The sequence below is a fragment of the Stomoxys calcitrans genome, chromosome 3 (genome assembly GCF_963082655.1).
Source record: "Stomoxys calcitrans chromosome 3, idStoCalc2.1, whole genome shotgun sequence".
NCBI lineage: Eukaryota > Metazoa > Arthropoda > Insecta > Diptera > Muscidae > Stomoxys > Stomoxys calcitrans.
The window spans coordinates 29,919,002-29,940,528 of NC_081554.1; the positions used below are offsets into that span (position 1 = coordinate 29,919,002).

At 38.4% G+C, this 21,527-nt stretch overlaps 2 protein-coding genes across 3 annotated transcripts in view; one reads left to right on the forward strand and one right to left on the reverse strand.

The window, feature by feature from the left end:
* LOC106096330 (putative inorganic phosphate cotransporter) overlaps nt 1-9,278 on the forward strand; it is a 42,244-nt gene extending 32,966 nt beyond the window's left edge. The window contains exons 2-6 of the mRNA XM_013264025.2: nt 3,380-3,561; nt 3,781-4,227; nt 4,295-4,679; nt 7,533-7,771; nt 7,838-9,278. Coding sequence (XP_013119479.1) covers nt 3,380-3,561; nt 3,781-4,227; nt 4,295-4,679; nt 7,533-7,771; nt 7,838-8,011 — 1,427 coding nt within the window. The 3' untranslated portion in view covers nt 8,012-9,278. The remainder of the gene's footprint in view (nt 1-3,379; nt 3,562-3,780; nt 4,228-4,294; nt 4,680-7,532; nt 7,772-7,837) is intronic.
* Nucleotides 9,279-14,851: 5,573 nt separating this feature from the next.
* On the reverse strand, nt 14,852-20,661 carry LOC106096335 (mitochondrial import receptor subunit TOM70). 2 transcript variants are annotated; one of them, XM_013264034.2, is made up of 4 exons: nt 20,553-20,661; nt 20,236-20,310; nt 19,095-20,115; nt 14,852-16,392 (listed from the first exon to the last, which is right to left on the reverse strand). In XM_013264034.2, the coding sequence occupies exons 3-4, from the start codon at nt 20,077-20,079 to the stop codon at nt 15,590-15,592; spliced, it is 1,788 nt and encodes a 595-aa protein (XP_013119488.1). In that variant the 5' UTR covers nt 20,080-20,115; nt 20,236-20,310; nt 20,553-20,661; the 3' UTR covers nt 14,852-15,589. The 2 variants fall into 2 exon arrangements, with proteins under 2 accessions (XP_013119488.1, XP_013119489.1); XM_013264035.2 differs by lacking the exon at nt 20,553-20,661 and adding an exon at nt 20,431-20,542.
* Between the last annotated feature and the right edge of the window lie 866 nt (nt 20,662-21,527).

Genomic DNA, 21,527 nt, shown 5'->3' on the forward strand with positions numbered 1-21,527 from the left:
ATTTTTTTGCTATTTTTTTTTTTTTTTTGTAACACTGGTTTAATCACCTTGAGCATGTGTCGTGTTCTGTTTCACTGTCAAACATCTCCAGCTTGATCTATAATTTTACCATGTGTCTTACAAACGAACAACGCTTGCAAATTATTGAATTTTATTATCAAAATGTGTGCTCCATTCATCGCGCTTCTTCCATTGAGCGTCGTAGCTCATTTTTGGCTCAATGGGTATGTAAATAAGCAGAATTGTCGATTTTGGAGTGAAGATCAGCCAGAAGCATTGCAAGCGCTACCAATGCATCCAGAAAAAGGCACATTTTTGTGCGGTTTATGGGCTGGTGGCATCATTGGACCATGCTTCTTTAAAGATGATGCTAATCGCAACGTAACTGCGAATGGTGAGCTCTATCGTGAGATGATATCCTACTTTTTTTGCCCAAAATGCTTGGGCTTGATTTGCGTGACATGTGGTTTCAACAGGACGGTGCCATATGCCACACAGCACGCGTAACAATGGACTTATTAAAAGGCGAGTTGGGTGAACATTTTATTTCAGGTTCGAGACCGGTCAATTGGCCTAGATCGTGCAATTTAACGCCTTTAGACTATTTTTTGTAGGGCTTTGTTAAAGCTCATGTCTATACAGACAAGCCCGCTTCAATTGACGCATTGGAAGGCAACATTGAAGCATTTATTCGTGAGATACCGGCTGAAATGTTGGTAAGAGTTTGCCAAAATTGGACTAAGCGTAGGCGCATTTACGGTCAACATTTGTAAGAAGTGATCTTCAAACATTTAAATTTATGAACCATAAGATCGTTTGCTCGTGCCGACTTGCTATCCCTAAATATGCAGATATCTGAGCAGTTAATATTCTTTAACAACACTGACTCTGCAGCCCTGGCAATCGCATAGCCCTCTGCCTGCAAATTACTCCAATAGTCTTTCATGCGATGTGGATTCCACATTCGGCCCGAACCTAATACACCATTTCTGCCACTCCGCCAAGGTAGTTATTAGTACATATAGCCTGCCGTCCACAATTTCCACCCTCGTCTAATAGTCAGTCTACAGGTCGGCCATAGCTGAGTCGAGTATACCGGTTTGTCTGGCCGACAACTTCCGAAGCTGATCAAGGTGCGACAGCTTAAACAGCGCCCTCGTAGACGATTCTGACGTATTGATCGATTGGCTGAATCCCCAGAAACACCTCCAAGGAAGAGGTCGAAGCCATAGTACTTAGTACAACTTATCCAGATCGCGCACTCAATCACCAGACACCAGACTATAGGTCAGAACAGGTGGCACTACTGCCGAGTACAGCCTGTGCATCGTTTGCTATCAACGAGCCTCTGGCACGAATAAAGAAGGAATCTAGCTACCATAGATTCCCTATTTAAGGCACAGTTGAACTTACTATCCAAAATGATACCAAGGAATATTGCTGTCTTAAACAGATCCTAAGCGGTCCCTTACAGCCTCGTCACTCTGAACTGAGGCACCTTCTCCTCTACAATGCCAACTCAGTCTTCCTGACATTAACCCCTAGGCCACACCACCACTGTGGTACAGAGTACTATAGATTTGTGCATTTGTTTGCAACGCTAAGAAGGAGAAGAGCTAGACCCATTGATAAGTATACCGATCGACTCAGAATCACTTTCTGATTCGATTTGGCCATGTCCGTCTGTGAGTCGATGTACTCTTGTAATCAAAGTGCTGGTCGTATTTGTTGTCCGATCGTCACGAAATTCTGCACATGTCATTTTTTTGGCCCAAGGACAAACGCTATTGATTTTGAAAAAATCGGTTCAGATTTAGATATAGTTCCCATTTATATATCTTTCATCCGATATGGTTTTTAAGGCTGTAGAAGCCACAATTTTCTTCCGATCTTCACCAAATTTGGCATCGGGTATTTTATTTGAGGTCTACATATGTGTGCAAAATTTCATAAAAATCGGTTCAGATTTAGATATAGCTCCCATATATATGTATCGCCCGATTTGCACTTAAATGGCCGTAGTAGCTACAATTTTCAACCGATCTGCACAAAATTTGGCACGGACTGTTTTGTTGCTAATCTTAATATATCTGGATAATTTCATAAAAATCGGTTCAGATTTAGACATAGCTCCCATATATATCTTTCATCCGATTTGAACTATTGAAGCTGTAGAAGCCACAAATGTTTTTGTGAAGTCTCAATGTATGTGCAAAATTTCATAAAATTCGGTTCAGATTTAGATATAGCTCCCATATATATCGTTTATCCGATTTGGCTTTTTAAGGCTGTAGAAGCCACAATTTTGGTCCGATCTTTAAAAAATTTTGCATGAGGTGCTTAATTTGACGTCATCATATGTGTGCAAAATTTCATAAAAATCGGTTAAGATTTAGATATAGCTACCATATATATCGTTCATCCGATATGGCCTTTTAAGACTGTAGAATCCACAATTTTCGCCCGATTTTACATGAGATATTTAATTGACGTTCCAATACGTGCGCAAACTTTCATTAAAATCAGTCCTAATTTAGATATAGCTCCAATGTGTATATTTCATCCGATATAGACTTTTATGGCAGTAAAAACCACAATGTTGGTCACATCTTAATGACACATACTGGGACGTCAATCTCTGTTTGACGCCCCAGTATGTGTTATTAAAATTGGCACAGGTTTCGATACAACTCCCATATATATTTTTCATCCGATATGGCCTTTTAAAGATGTGTCCTATGGTAGGAAAATCTTACAAGGTTCTAAATTGCTATTTCAATTGGTATCCAAATTAAAGTCTGACTAGATTTCGAGATAAGTTCTACATATAAAAAGTACTACATGCACTAGGTGGTGTAGGGTATTATATAGTCGGCACCGCCCGACTTTTGCCTTTCCTTACTGTTTTTTTTTTCGAAAAACTTTCCTTTAGCTCTTAAAAAATCACCCATTAGTTAACATGCCAATGCTTAATCCCTAACATTGTGCCACTTCCGGTCTTAAATAAATTAGATGGCAGTCCATTGGCTCCTGCTGCCTTACTACGAGTATTCTTTATTTTCTACATCTAGTAAGCCTTACTTTGGCTAGGCTATGTTATCGTAAAGGGAATCTTCATAAACGTTTCTCCCCTCCTCTTTTCTCACGATACCTATCTATTTTATTATCACAGCTACTATCATCAGATGCCTGTGTGCCATATTTTGTGCTCAAAGTTTTAATAAACCAATCTATATATGCAAGGAAATTCATTCGAAAAGTACACTCAACAAAAAAATTACTAACATGATTTGATAAAAAAAAGACAACCTAGATTAGTTAATTTTATTTTGTCACTTGTCATTATTTGATCGTAATTAATTTTCATGTCTAATTTCAGATTTCGTTATACCCCAACGTGTGATATTGGCCATAATGGGTTTCTTGGCTATATTGAATGCCTACACCATGAGAATCAGTCTTTCAATTGCCATTACCGAATTGGTGGTCAAAAAGAATTACACAGATGATGATGGCGAATCGGCTGTATGTCCCGCGGACGATTTAGATTCGGGCTCCTCTGTAAGTGAAATATTTTCAATTTTAAAATTATTTCAAATACTAAGTAAAAAAAAATTGTGTGGTTAGATCAAATTATATATGACATCAGATAAAATTAGATCAAACTATATCTTATAAGATAAAATAAGAAAGATAAGTTTCTATATGAAATTTATCCCGAATTTTCACCCTTTTTTACATAGAGTCTTTAAAACTGATGCATTTTTTATTGCTCTGCAGGGTGGTGGCGACAAGGAATGGTCCGAGGAGTTACAAGGTTTAATTTTATCCTCATTTTACATTGGCTACATTGTTACACACATTCCTGGTGGTCTGCTGGCAGAGAAATTTGGTGGAAAATGGACTTTGGGCTTGGGTATTCTCTCGACAGCCATATTCACTTTGGTCACTCCCGTAGCCATTGACAATGGTGGCGCAACTGCTTTGATTATTGTACGCATTTTGATGGGTTTGGGTGAAGGAACCACGTTCCCAGCTTTAAGTGTATTGCTCTCACAATGGGTTCCCCTAAAAGAACGTGGAAAATTGGGAGCTTTGGTCTTGGGTGGTGGTCAAGTAGGTACCATATTGGCCAATTCTTTATCTGGTGTGCTTTTGGATGCCTATGATTGGCCAGTTGTTTTCTATCTCTTTGGTGGACTTGGTGTTCTTTGGTTCGTAATTTTCGTAAGTATTTAGGTGGGACATGGTGGCAAAAGGGTCAATGTTTTAATTTATTCTTCATTTCTTGTAGTCTTTCTTGTGCTTCAGTGATCCCGCCTCTCATCCCTTCATTAAGCCCAGTGAACGTGATTATTTGGAAAGAGAAATGGGTTCGATTGTACGCAATGTGAATCTTCCACCCACTCCCTGGAAGGCTATATTGACTAATTTGCCCATGATTGCTTTGGTTTGTGCACAAATCGGTCACGATTGGGGCTTCTACATTATGGTTACTGATTTACCCAAATATATGGCAGATGTCATGCAATTCTCAATCAAGGCTAATGGCTTGTATTCATCCCTACCTTATGTCATGATGTGGATTTTCTCTATATCATCTGGTTTTATTGGTGATTGGCTAATGAGCCGGAAGATTTTGAATATTACCAACACCCGTAAATTAATGACTGCAATTGGTGAGTATCGTTTATTTAATGTGAAAATGTTGTGGTTTATAGCTGGGCTGCGGAGTCCAGCCCTCAACGCCGACCCTGGGTCTGAGTCTAGGTCGGAGTATTAAGACGGAATCGGAGAGCGGAGCACGCGTGCTCAACTCCGAACCAAACTCCGACTCCGGCTCAATAGTCCGACTCCGACTTCGGCCTCGAAAATTCGACTCCTCAGCCCTGGTTCCTAGTACACTGAATGAAATTGTTCATTGAAAATAGCAATAGGATGGTACGGTTATTGACAATCTCATGGCAGCCGGTTGTACGTACCGGACTGACCCTTTGAAGTCCTTAATCGACCAGAGCTGCCGCCTCAGTGTACAACACACTGCTTCAACAACAACAACTGTTATTGACAATTTTCTTCTAAGAGATTTTGCTATCCACCGTTAATCTGAAATACCAAATTACAGCCAATTTGGTTGGAAACCCCAAGGTATAAAATTTCCGCCGATAGACATATTGGTCTACGGCAAGTAGTACTGTAAGACATCATGTCTTTAGCGAAATTTCATATAAAGGGTGATTTTTTTGAGGTTAGGATTTTCATGCATTAGTATTTGACAGATCACGTGGGATTTCAGACATGGTGTCAAAGAGAAAGATGCTCAGTATGCTTTGACATTTCATCATGAATAGACTTACTAACGAGCAACGCTTGCAAATCATTGAATTTTATTACCAAAATCAGTGTTCGGTTCGAAATGTGTTCATTCACCGTAACGTTGCATCCAACAGCATCTTTGAAAAAATACGGTCCAATGATTCCACCAGCGTACAAACCACACCAAACAGTGCATTTTTCGGGATGCATGGGCAGTTCTTGAACGGCTTCTGGTTGCTCTTCACTCCAAATGCGGCAATTTTGCTTATTTACGTAGCCATTCAACCAGAAATGAGCCTCATCGCTGAACAAAATTTGTCAAAATTTGAACACATTTCGAACCGAGCACTGATTTTGGTAATAAAATTCAATGATTTGCAAGCGTTGCTCGTTAGTAAGTCTATTCATGATGAAATGTCAAAGCATACTGAGCATCTTTCTCTTTGACACCATGTCTGAAATCCCACGTGATCTGTCAAATACTAATGCATGAAAATCCTAACCTCAAAAAAATCACCCTTTACATGTTAGCACTGTATAAAAAACACATTTATTGAGAGTGCGACATCACACATAAGATTACCTGCTCACTGTAGTGAAGATTCTTGCCATCAAGGAAGCGGCGGAGTGCTATGCAAAGAAGTTTTAATGAGTAGCCTATCATCCAGGGAGTTTACTGGTAGGCCAGTTTGATCCATTATAAACCGTTCTCCCGCTTTGAGGTCTTGAGCCCCTGGAACGCCTGGAACGATGAGAACAACAGAACAAATATTTCAGCCGCGGTTATACTCTCCTAGTGCTGGTGGCATTTGTAAGGTAATGTAAGACAAATTGGACCATGTTTGGATATAGCTGCTATATAGACCGATCTGCCGATAAAAGATCTGAAGCCCATTAAAGCTTAATTTATTACCCGATTTCGCTGAAATTTGAAACTGTGGGTTATTTTGAGACTCCCGTGATCTGACCTACAAATATAGATTAGATCGGTCTATATTTAGATATAGCTGCCATATAGACCGATCTCCCGATAAAGGGTCTAAAGACCATAAAAGCTTTTTTTATCCGATTTCGCTGAAATTCGGAACAGTGCGTAGTTTTAAAGCTCCCAACATCCGACCCAAATATGGTACAGATCGGACTATATTTAGATATAGCTGCCATATAGACCGATCTGCCGCTAAAGGTTCTGAAGCCCATGAAAGCTTTATTCATTACCCTATTTCGCTGAAATTTAAAACGGTGGGTTATTTTAAGCTTCCCAACATAGGACTCAAATATGGTACAGATCGGACTATATTTAGATATAGCTGCCATATAGACTGATCTGCCGTTAAAGGGTCGGAAGCCCATAAAAGCTTTATTTTTATAATTTTCTTTCAAATTTGAAATAGTGGGTTATTTTAAGCCTCCCGTGATCTGACTTAAATATGGATTAGATCGGTCTATATTTAGATATAGCTATCATATAGACCGATCTGAAGCCCATAAAAGCTTTATTTATTTCCCGATTTCGCTGAAATTTTAAACATTGGGTTATTTTAAGCCTCCCTAGATCTGACTTAAATATGGATTAGATCGGTCTATATTTAGATAAAGCTGCCTTATAGACCGATCTCCCGATAAAGGGTCTGAAGCCCATAACGGCTTTATTTTGTAACCCATTTCGCCAAAATTTGAAACAGTGAGTAGTTTTAGGCCTCTCAACATCCGACCTAAATGTGGTTCTGACCGGAATATATTTAGATATAGTTGTCATATAGACCGATCTGCCGATAATGGGTCTGAAGCCAACAAAACTTTTTTTATTACCCGATTTCGCTGAAATTTGAAATAGTGAGTAGGTTAAGGCCTCTCAACATCCGACCTAAATATGGTTCTGTTTGGACTATGTTTAGATATAGCTGCCATATATATCGATCTGCCGATAAGGAGACTGAAGCCCATAAAAGCTTTATTTATTACCCGATTTTGCTGAAATTTGAAACAGTGAGTTTTTTTAACCTCCCCCGTGCCGACTTTGGGTGCTTAAGTTATCCAATTTTCACCGGATTGTGACGAAAGGGGGTTTATATATATATATACCCGAGGTGGTGTGTATCCAAAGTTGGGCCCGGCCGAACTTAATCTCTTTTTACTTGTTATTTATTGTTATATTTTTTGTGTTATACAATATCTTCTGAAGTTTTCAATAAAACTAATTTTCTTTTTTACAGCTGCCTTTGGTCCTGCTATATTCATGGTTGCTGCTTCTTATGCTGGTTGCGATCGTGCTGCTGTGGTGGCTCTCTTCACCATTTGTATGGGTCTTATGGGTGCTTTCTATGCAGGCATGAAACTAAGTCCACTGGATATGAGTCCCAACTATTCGGGTACATTGATGGCCATCACCAATGGTATTGGGGCCATAACTGGCGTCATAACACCCTACTTGGTGGGAGTTATGACACCAAATGTAAGTTGAACATCATTTAATTCCTTTCAACTCAAAAAGTATAACCTTGGGTATTGTGTTTTTAAGGCAACCTTACTGGAATGGCGTTTGGTATTCTGGGTGGCATTTGCTGTGCTCTGTGTTACCGCTGTGGTCTATTGCATTTGGGCTTCGGGTGAAGTACAACCCTTCAATGATCCTCCCGCACTGCCCAAAGACTACGAAGCCGAGGAACGCGGCAAAAGTAAGGAGAAGAAATAAAGACTGTTCTAGCGACATCAAATGCAGTATATAAATTATTTATACAAATTCCATATAGGACAGACATACATATGTAGACATATGTGTGTTTACAAATTTCTTTTGTGTATATGTGTATATAGAAAAATAAATCGGGAGTTGCAACTTCAGTAACATAAATGCCTTGGTACCAAATGTGTATTTAGAAGGAATAAGCAGTATTTTAACTGTTTTTCTTTTTCTTTATTTAAAAATAGAACCTTATTTCCCAATTTTTGAAAACCCTCCAAACAGAAATCACCAAATTTTGTTTTTTTTTTTTGTAATTACTAAATTTCTCTTGGAATGTTCGTTAAATTTTGAAAATGTTATTGATTATAAAAATCATTTGTTATTTCTGTATGTACCATATATTTTATGTAGTATTTAAATGTATTATTAAATGTATAAGTCAAGCTTAGATTAAGGTAATTTTACATGTATGTCCTTAGTAAGTTAAAGAAAACAAAAATGACAACAAAACGTCATTACAAAGACATAGCCTTTAAAAACAAAACGAAAACAACCGCGTCCCAAAAAAAAAGGAATCGTATGTGATATTTTTCAAGGGCAATTGTTAATGCAATGGTTGAACTTAATGAACAATTTATAAGCAAACATCACTTTTTTATGTATTATGAAAACCTGCTTTCGCTTAAATATACTTTAAAAATCCTTCAAAAACCCGTAAAAAATCGATATACGTAACTTTCATCACGACTATTCAAACATAATAAACCATCCTTTGAAAAAAAAAACAGTAAAAATTGAGTAATGTTAAAACTCAAATCAATTTTTTTTTAGTTTTTCAATTTATTTTCAAAAAATTTTAAAATATTTCTATTATCCCACAAAGACGATATTTTTAAAACCCCTTTTGCCATTAAAAACTGTCATAGAAGAATTTATTTAAAATCAACAATATTATTTTTTGTATTAAGCATTTTCCTCAATTTTTTTGTAAACAATATTCAATTTTCTTTTTTTTGAGATTTCTTTAAGAATTTACTACAAGTATAGCACTTTGTCATAGCATTTAGTTGAAGAATATAATTCTTAAACATTCTAAAATAAATAGTATTCATATTAAGACTTGTACCTTTATAGAGAGCAGAGTTGTACGCGCATAAGATGTATGAAATTTTTATGAAATGAAACATTCTGGTTCCTCCCATTCAATTTTTGTTAATTGATGCATACAAATTATACATAATATTTTGTAATAAAATAAAGCAATTGAAAATAAAAACCGACTTTAAATTAAAACAAGTAAGAGCGTGCTAAGTTCGGCCGGGCCGAATCTTATATACCCTCCACAATGGATCGGTTTTGTCGAGTTCTTCTTTCTTTAAGGCAAAAAAAAATAATAATGAATAAGAACTGTTATACTATTGGCGCTATATCAAGTTATAGTGCGATTCGGACCATAAATGAATTGAATGCTAAACATTATAAAAGTCATTTGTATAATGTTTCAAGAAGCAAAATCAGAAGATCGGTTTATATGAGAGCTGTATCAAGCTATAGATCGATTCAGACAATATTTCACATGTATGTATGTATGTAAGAACTGTTATGCTTTTGGAGCTATATCAAGTTATAGTCCGATTCGGACGGTAAATGAATGCTGAACATTGTAGAAGTCATTGTGTAATATTTCAATTCATTCGGATAAGAATTGCGCCTTGTAGGGACTCAAGAAGTCAAATCGGGAGATCGGTTTATATGGGAGCTGTATCAAACTATAGATCGATTAAGACCATATTGGACAGGTATATTTAAGGTCATGGGAGAAGCCGTTGTACAAAATTTCAGCCAAATTGGATAATAACTGCGCCCTCTAGAGGCTCAAGAAGTCAAGATCCCAGATCGGTTTATATAGCAGCTACATCAGGTTATGTACCGAATTGTCCCATACTAAGCAAAGTTGTTGGAAGTCATAACAAAACACCGCATGCAAAATGTCAGCCAAATTGGATGAGAATTGCGCCCTCTAGCGGCTCAAGCAGCTATACCAGGTTATTAACCGATTTAAACCGGACTAAGCACAGTTGTTGGAAGTGATACCAAAACATCACGTACAAAATTACAGCCAAATCGGATAAGAATTGCGCCCTCTAAAAGCTGCAGAAGTCAAGTCCCAAGATCGGTTTATATGGCAGCTATAACAGGTTATGAACCGATTTGGACCATACTTGGCACAGTTATTGAAAGTGATACCAGAACACCACGTGCAAAATTTCAGTCAAATCGGACGACTTGACTCCTCAAGGAGTCAAGACCCAAGATCGGTTTATATGGCAGCTATATCACAACATAGACCGATTTGACCCATTTACTATCCCAACCGACCTACACTAATACAAAGTATTTGTGTAAAATTTCCAGCTTTAGTCCTGCGAATGTTTGCGTGCTTTCGACAGACAGACGGACGGACATGGCTAGATCGACTTGAAATGTCATGACAATCAAGAATATATATGGGGTCTTAGACGCATATTTCAAGGAGTTACAAACAGAATGACGAAATTAGTAGTCCCGCATCCTATGGTTGAGGGTATAACAAGTAAAATTGTGCTTAGTTCCGCCAGGCCGAAACTTGGGAACTAACTACCACGGATTCTACTACATATTTCCAGATTTCTCCCAAAAACAAGCAAAAATCGAAACTTCTTGGGGCCGTAGAATACTAATCGGGATATCGGTTTATATGGGATCTGATCTGGCAGCACTTGCTGGATGTTGGAAGTCATAACAAACCTCAACGTTCAAAATTTCAGCCAAATCGGATAACAATTGCGGCCTCCAGGGACCTAAGAAGTAAAATAGGGAGATCGATTTATATGACAGACTAGCCGAACCGGGCCCGCTCGCTGAGCCTTCTTTAACTCTCTAATATCTTTTTAGGGTGGGGAGAGTTCGCCCCGAATGCGGATATCGAATTCGTGCCATTGTAGCCTATGACGCTGAACGCGTTCGAATCCTGGCGAGAACATCGGACAAATCGGTGTTTATCCTCCCTTAATGTTGGCGACATTTGCGAGATACAATGCCATGCATGGTCATTTAAAAAATTTTTCCCAAAGAGGTGTCGCACTGCGGGACGCCGTTCGGTCCCTTATCATTGAGATTAAACTTGAATTGGAAAGCACTCATTGATGTGTGAGAATTTGTCCCTTCCCGGTTCCTGATGGCAATGTTCTTCCATAGGGCAATGTTCTCATTAGGGGAGGGATGGCACCTCAAGCATTTCGACCCAAATATGGATATAAAACACGTGCTGCACTTCGAATCCCTTTAATTTGAGCCCCATATTGTCATGGCCGGTAAATATTAACCGATTGGAGAGCGTTTTGGGGCTGGGGCGGCCACCGACACGTTGCACTGAAAATAGACATCAAATTCGTTCCTTATTCCCAACGGAAATGAAGTTCAGTTTAGGGGATGCTTTAAGGCGTACCACTTGGCTCCAAAATTGGATATCAAATTCTTTTTCTACTCTCAAATACATTCCATTTGAGTCCCATATTGTCATACCCATTTGACGTATCTTTAGGGTGAAAAGCGCCACCTAGACTTGAACTCAAATTTTAATGTCATATTCGTAATCTATTCCCTTATACTTTTCATTTGAGTGCCATATAGGCATTGTCGGCTAATATGCCCATTTTAGGGGCATTTGAGGGTGAGCGACCTCCCATTACTTGCACCTAATGTTTTATGCCATATTTGTGATCTACTGCCTAATACTTTTCATTTGAGTCCCATATTGACATGAACTTCGAGTATATCTGTTAGGAGGAGTTTTGGGGTTGGGGGGGGGGGGGTGGGCGCCGCTGGTTACTTGGACCCAAATTTGAATACCATATTCGTTTTCTGGTCTCCAAAACTCCTCCTTTCATTTGATACCCTTATTGTGCCCATCGAACCAAATTCGGATATGGGTGGCGTTTTTGGGTTAGATATCCGCCTCCACCCGATATCTAAAAATTGTATAGCCTTCCTTGCAGACAAACTTACACAATCTATGAAAATTTTAAGAAAATCGGTTCAGCCAAGTATCATATAGTCCTAATGGCGTTTTTGAGGGGTGGCGTAACCCAATATACTTCGATCTGATTTTGTATTGAGCCCCATATTGAAATGAACGTCCAATATGTCCGTTTGGGGGAGTTTTGGGTTTAGGGGGACCACTCCAACCCGCAAAACACCCCTAAATAGGATATATTTACCGACCATGGCAATATGGGACCTTAATGAAAGGTATATGCGAGTAGAATGCGAATCTGATATCCAAATGTGGGACCAAGTTTCTAGGCGTCCACCCCTTCCCCAAAACACTACCCAAACAGGACTTGTTTACTGGCCACGGCAATATGGGGCTTAGATAAAATGTGGGGCCCAGTGTTTGGGGGCCGCCCATCCCAAAAACACCCCCAAAAGAGAACAAATTTGCGACGATAATGGGCTCAAATGAAAGGTATTTGGGAGTAAAGCACGTATCTGACATAAATATTCGGAAAAAGGTGTCTATGAGCCCACCCCACCCCCATAACACCACCCATATAGGGCGTATTTGCTGACCACTCCAATATGGGGCTGTAATAAGATGTATTTTAGAGTAAAACACGAATCTGTTTCGATCCGATTTCTATGAAATTAACCGGTAATTTCGGGAGTCATAAGAAATCCTTCCTGCCAAATTTCGAGAGTATTACTGCAAATCGGACGAACATATATATGAGGGCTATATCCAAATCTAAACCGATTTTTATACCCTCCACCATAGCATGGCGGTACACTAATTTCGTCATTCTGTTTGTAATTCCTTGAAATATTCGTCTAAGACCCCATAAAGTATATATATTCTTGATCGTGATGACATTTTAAGTCGAAAGCAGGCTATCTTTCGAAGCAGTCAAGCTAGCCACTTGAAATTTTGCACAAATACTTCTTATTAGTGTAGGTCGGTTGGGATTGTAAATGGACTATATCGGTTCATGTTTCGATATAGCTGCCATATAAACCGATCTTGTATCTCGATTTATTGAGCCACTAGAGGGCGCAATTCTTGCCCGATTTGGCTGAAATTTAACATGAGGTGTTTATATGACTTCCAACAACTGTGGTGAGTATGGTTGAAATCAGTCCATAACCTGATAAAACTGTCATGTAAACCTATCTGGGGTCTTGATTTATTGAGCGTCTAGAGGGCGCAATTCCTTTCCGATTTGGCTGAAATTTTGAACGACATGTAAGTTTATGACATCCAACAACTGTGCTAAATATTATACCTTAAATCGGTTCATAACCTGATATAGCTGCCATATAAACTGATCTTGAATCTTGACTTCTTGAGCCACTAGATGGCGCAATTCTTAGCCGATTTGGATGATGAAATTCATGGCATTTTGCATGAGGTATTTTATTATTACTTCTAACAACTGTGTCAAATATGGTTCAAATCGATCAATAACCTGATATAGCTGCCATTTAAACCGATCTGGGACCTTGACTTTTTGAGCCTCCAGAGGGCGTAATTATTATCCGATTTGGCTGAAATTTTGTACAACGGCTTCTCCTATAACCTTCAACATACGTGTTAAATGTGGTTCCAATCGGTTTTTAGCCTAATACAGGTCCCATAAAACCGATCTCTCGATACTCGAATTGGCTGAAATTTTACACAATGACTTCTACTACTACTATGGTCTCCAATATTCAATTCAATTGTGATCCGAATCGGACCATGACTTCCAATTTTAATAGGCTTCGTCTCTAGCCGAAAAAATGCATGTTTCAAATTTGAAGACGATCAGATGAAAATTGCCATCTGTACTATGTACACAAATCAACATGGACAGACGGGCATAGCTAAATCGAATCAGAAAGTGATTCTGAGTCCATCGGTATACTTATCAATGGGTCTATATCTCTTCCTTTTCGGTGTTACAAACTTATTCACTAAGTTATAATACCCTGTACTACAGTAGTGGTGTAGGGTATAAAAATGCACTTTATAGGGCAAAACTGCGATTTGTTTTTGCACCTGAATTCCTTTTTTGTGCCTTTGGACAAAAGACTTGTTTAAAACGTGTATTTATTTATTTTGTTACTTGTAATAACGATTGCGTTCTTTACCTTTGAGACGGTAAAATATGCTTGGCAGATCGATTTTTTTCTCCGAAATCGATAACTTTTTGTCGATTACATAAGCCATAATCCAACTAGCATTTACGGAACGGAATTTATCTTGAAACAAAAACTAATGCAAGAACTAGGATGCTACCAGATGAAACATCCGCATTTCGAACTCACTGAGCTACAATAGAAACCCCAACAAAACATGTCAGGAGGAGTAGCTGTATTATCTAACCTGCATGACAAACATGACCCCATGACACCAATCACCCATTAACATGCCCGGCGAAAACAACTAACCTGACTGCAGAATCGCTATGAACCGCTTCAAATAAAGCGGACAGATTCCTGCAGACATCAGCCTGGTCAGAATAAACTTAGGATTCATCTATCTGTACACCACAGCAACAAGCTCATTCCCATGGAAATACAACAACAAGCTCTAATTGAAATCGAATCGTTCGCAAACTCTTTTAAATCAGCTGTTTTCCTTTATAAAATCAACTGACTAAAGTGACTAAAAGTTAGTGGTTTTGGCAGCTAATCAAAGCACACCATACAAATTTAATACACACAATTCTTTAATATTAATAATTATTTTTATTAATTGAAGTAATTATTCACTGTTATGGATTATTTTGACCTAATTAACAATATTTTTGTTTATAATTATTATTTGTATGTCTTGTGATTATTTTTGTGATTGTTTTCTGTACAATTAGAAAACAAAATAGGATTTTCAGTATACCAGTCATAATTTTTAAAAATCAAATGTCTAAAAATGTACTGATTTTTTTTTGTAACCAAATTATAACAATTGAAAAAACAATGCTTTTCAAACAAAAAAGAAGGCGCGTCAGAAATAAGTCTGCTAAATATAAGAAACTATAAAAATACTATGGTACAAGGTGGGGGGGAGGAAATTAAAACAAAATGTCATAACAAAATCATAATGAAAAAATAGTTAACAAGAGGACAACATTTTTGGATGAAGTATTTGCACAGCATTCAATTAGGTGGTTACGTGAACTCAACTAAACTCTAAAAGTGGCTTAATGCATTTGTGAGGTGTACAGCCATGAAAAAAACGATTCTTAATACTCTACGCTGTGTTCTTATGGGAGCGTTCTTCATTCGAGTAGGCAACAAAGCTAAAATATATGAAATCTGTTAAATATCCTGGAAGAGGTATGCTCAGGTTCTCATCCCAGCAGTTTAAGGAACTTAAAAAAAAACAATAAGCTTTGTCAATTTCGCTTTTTTACGCTGGACCACTATTTGTTTTTTTTTTTCATAGAAAAATATGGCTGTCTATAGTGTGGATGTTTGTTGATGGCATTCTAAATTTGCGTTATGAGTTGAAACAATGCCTTATGTCGAACGAAACATTTTACGAAATTAATGAACAATAGTTTAAATTTAGTTCACTGCAGCCATAGGTGTGCCCATTATATTCGCCTCTGCTAATGCCGATATTGAGGACATGGGTATGCCCAATTTTGAAGTAACATTAATTTGTGCCACTGCTGCATTACGCAACGCACAAAGATGACACATCTCCGCTTGACTCTTGGCCAATCTAATTGCCTTCTCAAAAAGCTCTACAGCTCTGTCTAAATTGGCACGTTGTACTTCTACTGTACCCAAGGACTCATAGGCCAAACCACATTTGTCATCGATTTCAATGGCTTTCTCCATTAGACCAACAGCTGTGGCAATATCACCCTTCCACTGCAGACACATGATACCACGATGAACCAACAATGAAGCATTGTCGGGTGCCAATTTGATGGCTTTTTCATAGAACTGTTCGGCTTGTGGGAATTGTTGTTGATCACTCAAGACTTGGGCCATTAGACTGTAGCACTCAACACAATCGGGGAATTTTTCCACAGCATTTTTGAATTCATTCATAACCATCAGCAAACGCATTTGATCCTGTGACATTAAAGCAAGACGATATTCAGCATAACATTTTTGTACATAGGCCATTGCGTTATTGGGTCCCAATTTAACGGCTTTTTCAAAATCATCCAATGCCTCATTCAGTTGGTCGAGTAATATATAAATTTGAGCACGCTGATGATATAAATCTGCACAATCCTTTTGTAATTCTTGAGCTTTGGCAAAGTCTTCAAGGCCATCGTTCTTCTTCTCCTGTTGTATGTAGAGGGAGGCACGTCTGATCAAGGCATAGGTGCGAAGCTTCTTATCAGCGTCAACTGAAAGAAAAATCATAGATAAGAATTATTGCTGGTTATAAAAATAATAGAAATTGCAGACTTTTGACCACATAATAAATTGAAACTGTTTAATGAGTAAACGCTACTGATGTTCAGTAAGAACTTTAAAATTTTATTTCAAACGAAGTTCAGATTGGGTTGAAATACAATCGCCGAGAAATCGCGATTACCAATCGCTTCAATAGTCTTTCGCTTAGAAAGTGCTTATTTTCTAAGACAAATACGATGAAAGAAATAAATGGGATAATGAGTTTCCTTCAGTCAGCTACTTCTAACTCCTACAGTAGTCCAAAATACAAGAAGACTAAGTGTCCGGAGACAATCCAGACAAGAAAAAAAGTCCGATGTCTCCTCCGGAAAAACGATAGTCTAACGTCTCCAACCAGTCATAAACCTTTTCGGGAGCGCCAAGTTATTCATATAGAGCTGGCAAACTATCGATAGTTTCAACATTCGATATTTTTTATAATAATTATCGAATCTATCATTAATTTTCCATCATCTATATTTCAAAATGAAATGAGAAGTAAAAATCAGGTTATCGTTTTATATAGAAGCACAGACCGAATTATACCAAATTAAATAAAGCCCATTGGAAGTCATGAGAGAAATCATTGTACAAAATTTTAGCTCAATCGGATGAAAATGGTGTGAAATATCTTCTGGGAAACATTTAGAACCGAATCGTATATTTTTGCGAAACTCAGACGAATAATAAAATATCGATAGTGCCATCGATATTTTGCCAGCTATATATTGGGTTGCCCAAAAAGTAATTGCGGATTTTTCATATAGTCGGCGTTGACAAATTTTTTCACAGCTTGTGACTCTGTAATTGCATTCTTTCTTCTGTCAGTTATCAGCTGTTACTTTTAGCTTGCTTTAGAAAAAAAGTGTAAAAAAGTATATTTGATTAAAGTTCATTCTAAGTTTTATTAAAAATGAATTTACTTTCTTTTAAAAAATCCGCAATTACTTTTTGGGCAACCCAATATTAATGTCCTCCTCCTTGCTCACTCATAACAAAAATTTTATCTACTATCAAACAGCTTGCACAGAGCCACGAACATCGGAGACCTAGTCCTGGCTAGCTCGTCTGTAGTAGACTCCGACCATCATGCGGTAAACCCCCTTTCTCCAGAGCACATCGCTAGACCCCATACAACTACTACTGCTCCCGGCACGGGATAGCTGTGAGCACCACACAAGCTGGAACATTTAGTTTCGACCTGTGTGGTGTTCACTGCTGTCACAAGAAGCTAAGCTGCGAGCTACCGGGCGCGTCCACAGGTTACGGATAGTGGAATGCTCCATACGGAGTAACTGTATTTGCAGTCGCGGACAATCAGCGGTATCGAGCGGAGAGTCTCAGGAAGAGGTCAGAAATACTGAGTGCCTATGATTCTCAATATGACAAGGCAAGTTATTGGCATCTTTAAATAACCAATGGCCACCCTGTTCCCGCGGCGACTGGTCCTTTGGGCCGGAACGGGCTTGCTCACCTACAGGAGCTTGACGAGAATCGCCACCTTCACGTAAGAATGTGGCTACAACAACCATTGTCCTCCCGGCACCTGATGACTATGAGCACCACACAATTTGAAACTTTGAGTTGGAATTTGTGCGGTGTTCTTCGTTGTCACGAGATGCTTAGCTGGGAGCTACCGGGCGCGTCCAAAGGTTACGGATGGTGGAATGCTCCATATGGTGTGCTGCAGCTGCAGTCGCGGTCAATCAGCGGTATCGAGTGGAGAGTGTAAGGCCGCGTGGCAACGGCTTTTGCTTAAATACTGAGTGCCTAAGATGCTCGATACGACAACCGTCATGTTCACGCGGCGATCGGTCGTATAGACCGGAAAGAGCTTGCTGACCTATAAGAGCTTGACGAGGATTGCCACCTTCACCTGTAAATGTGTATACAACAACAACCATTGTCCACCCCGTCAAACCAGAGTAGTAAATCCTGCAGAGCAAGGATCGATGTCAACGTTCAGTCCTGATTTTGACCTGGAACCACACGACACCTGTTTAAGTTCCCAGACAGATCCATTCGACTCACAAATCGCAGAGTTTCAAGATACAGAAATTTCACAGGACCAAGCAGACGAAAGATTGAACAACACAACACATTGTTACAACAACAAAAACCATTGTCCGTCTGCATGTTCCTGTGTAGTCACTTTAGTAGCAACAATTTCACTCGGATCTTGACAAAGTTACTCATGACACACTTCATATATTTGCACTTCTCTTTATTTAATGTAGAAGATGGTTCATGTAGGTATATCGTCTCCCATCGACTTTTGCCTTTTGATATATCATTTTTCTTTATCATTAAACTGTTATTACCACATTGAAGTAGGGCAATTATAATTATGATATGACCATTCAATTTACTGATAACCAAATTAATTTTATAAATTGCGTGAAACGGAAATACTCTTTGTCCTGTTCACGAGCAAGATGTATTTGCAAAAGGCATTTTCATTGCTAACCACACCTAGAACACTTTGTAAACCTTTTTGTTGTGGTCATTGCCTTGCGTCATCATTTTTACATTGGCCTATCTTTTGTTGATTTAATAACTCAATAGAGGATTAGGTTCTATCCCTATACATACACTACCCACCGTATTACTAGCATTCCCTTTAAAAATAATCTTTTAACACTCTAAGTCTTACCATTGTTTATCACAGCATCCAAATCGTGTTTGGCTTCCTCAAACGAGCCCGCTATCAAATGGAAGGTACCTCGCAATAACAAAGCTTCAACCTTATACTGTGACTCCGATTCGGACGATTCCAATTCTTCAGTACATGCCGCAATTATATTCTCATAGTCTTCTTCGTCCAAGGCCTGCTTGGCACGTGCAAAGCCATGCAATTTCTCTGAGGGCTCGGGCAATCTCATTGTTATAATCGGATCCGACACAAATGAACGCATATAGGTGTTTATAAAGCTCTTAGAGGGCAATATGGGTTTCTTGTCCTTGATTATTTTTTCGGCATCTTCATTTCCCGTTCGTTTTAGTACACGATCTGCGTAGAGTATGGTATTGTTATTTTGAAACATTTCCAAAATACATGTAGCGGTAACATCATCCAAACATTCAGACATTTCATTGGTGGCCTCATAGGCTTTGGCTCGTCGGAAATATGCTTTGGCATAACGTGGATTATTCTCCAGAGATTTGGTACAATCTTCTTTAACACGTTGCCATTTGCGCAACATCTCGTAGGCGGCCGCACGATTTTGATAGAAAATGGCCAAATCAGTTTTATTCTGTTTGGGACACTTATCAATTGCTTTGTCATAGAAGCTGATGGCTTCGTCGTATTTACCATTGCGGTAACAGGTGTTGCCTTCATTTTTAAATGTGGTTGCCTCCTTCAGAGGCGATAACTTTTCATTTTCCAATTCCGCAGATTTCTTTTTTCTTTCCAATTCCTTGTCTTCCGAGGTACCATCAATGGATAGTGACTGCTGTTTCTTAGATTCCAATGCCTTCTGTTGTTTCTTTCGCTTTTCATCTCCTGCTGATGCGGGGGGTGTGTTCACCTTATGGTAAACATAAATGCCCATGCCAATGGCCAAAGGTGTGCCCACCAGCAAGGCCAATTGCCATTTGGTTAGCTTGACGTTGCCGAACTTCAATGTGGAGGACATGTTTTTCGAGAATATCTGTACACTACACAATAGGTGCTGAAAATAAATGTAATCGTTGTAGCAAATTAGCACTTGTTTCATTTATAATAATGACGGAAACATCGATTTATCACCTTTTTTTCAGGGTTCGGTAATATTTTGTTTTTTTTTACTAACCTTTACCACTTCTTCTTTGGTGATTTCCTGCTGGGCTCCTTCAAATTGTTTCCGGCTTTAATCGATAGTTTGACGCTAGAATATTGAAAAATTCACCTAATTACCTAATTGTTTTCTATTCATATTAAATTTTTCAATATTTAATTTATAAAAAACAATAATAATAAGAAGGCGAGAAGGCCAATTCAAAACGACCTCTTTGTATTGTCGCACCCTCGTTGTTAAAACCGCGGTTCATGACCCAACAGGGAAACAGAGTTGCGACAATGGGATCTGGGAGAGAGTTCTGACTCAACTCCTCGCTCCTCGTTACTTACGTCCAGTGGTTTAGTGTTCCAGTTATCCAGATAACGTGGGGGTCTTGTTGGTCTGTTTATAATGTTATGTGACGGTACAGGGTATGTGCGACAGAAACAGCAGGACTCACTCTCACTCCCTCTAACGAAAGCGGTGGGAAGCAACGGCCGTACCCAGAATGTCATGGGAAGCAACTGCCGTTCATTGCGGCAGATGGCGTAAGTGTGTTGGCGAATTAATTCAAATTTGTATTCAAAATTGTTGTAGTCACAGATATTCAATAGGTATAGATGTACCACCGCCTCTTTCAAGAGGCACCATGTACAAGGATTAGAAATAAAAGAAAAAAAATAAGGGAAGAGAGAATTTCAACAAAAACTGTGTACGAACAATGAATGAGTTTTCAATGGGTTGTGGCCACATTTTTTTTTTAACTTTAAATTATTTTTACAAAACACCTTTTAACTTTCTTGTTAGCTTCTTTTTGTTAAACCATGTTTCCATTGGAGCCCAAATCCATTTGATTTAAGATAATCTCCAAAACCCGTAGTTGAAGATTTATGTGGTTTTTATTTGTCGACAGTGACGTTTTTGACAGCGTTTTTGTTGTGATTAGCATTTTTATTGTGTTCAGCATATACATTGCGGTAAGCAATTAAGTTTGTGGGACGATTTTATTACATTTCTACTAAATTTTATAATTTCAATAAGACATTGTTAGATGTTAAGAAAAAGTGCTGCCCAAAAATCCCAATAATAATAGGTATACAATGCAAACGCAGTGTTGCATTTGAATTTGGAAGGAGATTTGTTGTAAATCTTATATTGAAACCTCGTTTCAAAACACGAGATTTCCGAATTAATAAACTTGTGTTGGTATTAATAAACTTGTGTTTTTCTGCACATTTTATGTTCACCCAATTTCATTTGCTCCTCTCTTAGGTGACTCTCAGGATTCACTAATAGAAGGTTAGGTCACATGCAAAACACAAAGT

Coding starts and splice junctions, on each gene's coding strand:
- LOC106096335 (XM_013264034.2), bottom strand. CDS start 20,079: ATGTCCTCCACATTGAAGTTCGGCAACGTCAAGCTAACCAAATGGCAA. Junction 16,393..19,094: donor GGATGCTGTGATAAACAATG/GTAAGACTTAGA, acceptor TTTTTCTTTCAG/TTGACGCTGATAAGAAGCTT.